This window comes from Pterocles gutturalis, unplaced genomic scaffold, assembly GCF_000699245.1.
Source record: "Pterocles gutturalis isolate BGI_N339 unplaced genomic scaffold, ASM69924v1 scaffold10834, whole genome shotgun sequence".
Taxonomy (NCBI): Eukaryota; Metazoa; Chordata; class Aves; order Pterocliformes; family Pteroclidae; genus Pterocles; species Pterocles gutturalis.
The window spans coordinates 1-2,752 of record NW_010135768.1 but is presented as its reverse complement, the minus strand read 5'-3'; the positions used below and the strand labels follow the sequence as shown (position 1 = coordinate 2,752).

The 2,752-nt window shown below is 55.5% G+C and overlaps 1 protein-coding gene across 1 annotated transcript; it reads left to right on the top strand.

Moving 5' to 3' along the window:
- Positions 1-313: 313 nt before the first annotated feature.
- RPLP0 (ribosomal protein, large, P0) lies at positions 314-2,749 on the top strand (the record flags this gene model as incomplete). Its single annotated transcript, XM_010082032.1, has 6 exons — positions 314-489; positions 587-674; positions 946-1,092; positions 1,611-1,796; positions 2,244-2,384; positions 2,723-2,749. Coding segments are annotated over 6 exons (765 nt in total), but the record flags the coding sequence as incomplete, so codon positions are not given.
- Positions 2,750-2,752: the final 3 nt, after the last annotated feature.

Genomic DNA, 2,752 nt, shown 5'->3' with positions numbered 1-2,752 from the left:
AGGGCCCGGGATGCTGCGGGTGGTCTGTTAAAGGATCGGCTGCGCGGCAATAGGAGGAGAACAGGACAGTCCAGTCCAGATCAGGCGGTTTTCAAGGCTCCTGTGAGAATTCGCTGCGGCAGGCACGGAGATAACCTGCCTGGGGGTCTGACGGGACAGGTGCAGCCTTGTGGTGTGCCCAGCCCCAGCTTGAGCTGAGTGCTCACACCCTTCTGATGGATTTTTTTAATATTTTAACACGTTGAGGTTTTAATGCTGCTCTGTGCAGAGGTCCAGGTTTCTTTGTGTAGTTACAGTGTTTTTCTTGCTATAGCAACTCCTGGATGATTACCCAAAATGTTTCATTGTGGGAGCAGACAACGTGGGATCCAAGCAGATGCAGCAAATCCGCATGTCCCTGCGTGGGAAGGCCGTTGTGCTGATGGGGAAGAATACGATGATGCGCAAAGCTATTCGTGGGCATCTGGAGAATAACCCTGCCTTAGAAAAGTGGGTAATGCTGCCTGAGTGTAGTCCTGGAGCCTCTGTCTGGGAGGAGGAGATGTCCTCTGAGAAGCAGAACTGAAGGCTGTTTTCTTCCCTTCAGGCTGCTGCCTCACATCCGCGGGAACGTGGGCTTTGTCTTCACCAAGGAGGATCTGACTGAGATCCGGGACATGCTGCTGGCTAACAAGGTAGGGGAGACCAGTCCTCACTGTGTCTCTGGGCTGGCTGATACGGAATTAAAAATAAATCTGAAGCTGTACGGGGGATACCCGAGTATTAGGAGTCTACAGTGGTTGGGAACTAGGCCTCTGCAGCCTTAGCTGAACTGCTTGTGTTGTCTCACCTGTGTGTGCATGGGTGATGTCCATCCTGGAGGAACGCTCCAGGAGGGAGCTGATGCCATCCCATGAGATCTGGGGCGTGAGCATTCTTCCAGATTCTCATTTTCCCTTTCTCCAGGTGCCAGCAGCTGCCCGTGCCGGCGCTATTGCTCCTTGTGATGTGACTGTGCCAGCCCAGAACACTGGTCTTGGACCTGAGAAGACCTCCTTCTTCCAGGCCTTGGGCATCACCACGAAGATTTCCAGAGGGACCATTGAAATTCTGGTGCGTGAGCAGTGTGCTGCTGCTGTTGAAGCGCTTCCTTGACTCGGAGAGCCCTGATTGTGGCAGCTGAGGGAGCTGCCTGTGCTCTGAGTGTTTCTGCAGAGGGACAGGAGGCATAGGGATCAGCTCTCCCATTTGTGCTGGGATATTGCATTAGCAGCCTGACTGCTGCACTTGGAGCTTGAAGGAGAATGTCTGGCTTGGCTCGGGTGTGCAGTGTGGGGGGATTTACGTTCCCCACCAGATCTCAGCTGGGTGGGAAGGCTCTGCTGGTGGAACTCGCAGGCGAGCTGCCTGCAGGTAGGGCAGGAAGGGCGCTGCCTCTCTCTTAGCTGAGGTGCGCTGGCTTGCATGGTCTAGGGCTTTCTTTACTTGTGGAGCTGAACTCGGAGCCTGTTGTGGTCATTTATTCCTTCAGTTCCATCTCTTGCCGTTGGACACGTGCGTTTGTGTCCTGTTGCGCTGTTGTGCAGGAATTTCTTTGCGCATATTCACTCCTTTTTCCCTCGTGTCCTCAGAGCGATGTGCAGCTCATCAAGACTGGAGACAAAGTGGGAGCCAGTGAAGCCACCTTGCTGAACATGCTGAACATCTCCCCCTTCTCCTTCGGGCTGGTGATCCAGCAGGTCTTTGACAATGGCAGCATCTACAACCCTGAAGTGCTGGACATCACCGAGGAGACCTTGCACAAGCGGTTCCTGGAGGTGAGTGCATGCCGCAGCCCGTGTCCGTTGAGTTCCAGCTCTGCTGCCCCGCTGCTGTGGCAGCCAGCAGCCCTGCCCCAGAGCGAAGTGCCGTCTCCGGGATGTTCTGCGGGGTCCTGCAGAACCAGGAGCTCTCCCAGTGCCTGGTGGAAGCAGTCTGTCAAGGGTTACCTTCTCTACGCTTTTTCCTGTGAAGCCACCTCAGAGAGCATTTAAAGCCCTTTAATCCCTGTCTGATTTCACCGGTGTGCACTGCGCGCTGTCCCCCGTTCTGTTGGCAGTGTAGGAGTGCCATCGTCTGCCGTGGTTGGTTTTTAGTCCAGGTTGTTTCTCAGAGTGCAGAAACACCCCCCGTTCTGTTGGCAGTGTAGGAGTGCCGTCGTCTGCCGTGGTTTCTACTCCAGGTTGTTTCTCAGAGCGCAGAAACATGAGTCTCTCTTCTCGCAGGGTGTTCGTAATGTTGCCAGCGTCTGCCTGCAGATCGGGTACCCGACCATCGCTTCTGTGCCCCACTCCATCATCAACGGGTACAAGCGGGTCCTCGCTGTGGCCGTGGAGACTGACTACACCTTCCCGCTGGCTGAAAAGGTAACGGCTGAGTCCGGTCTGCTCAGAGGGCTGTGAAAATGCAGCCGGGCGCTTTCTCAGGAACAACTGGTGTGTTTGAAAGGACCTGGACCCCCCCACCGTGTGCAAAGGGCCTGTCCTGAGGAGGGGCGAATGCCCATGTGTTGTGTGCGAGTGGTGCCCAGCTTCCCCTCCTCCTGGGGCTGCTGGGCGTGGGTGTAGCTGACGTGTCGCTGACTCTTCACGCACAGCAGCAATGAACACGTTGGCTTGGCTTCTGGCAAGCTGCAGGAGTTGACTTTACAATTGCAAAGCCTCAGTTTGTTTCCTCTGCGTTTACCTTTTTCCCCACTTTGCAGGTGAAGGCGTTCCTGGCAGACCCCTCGGCC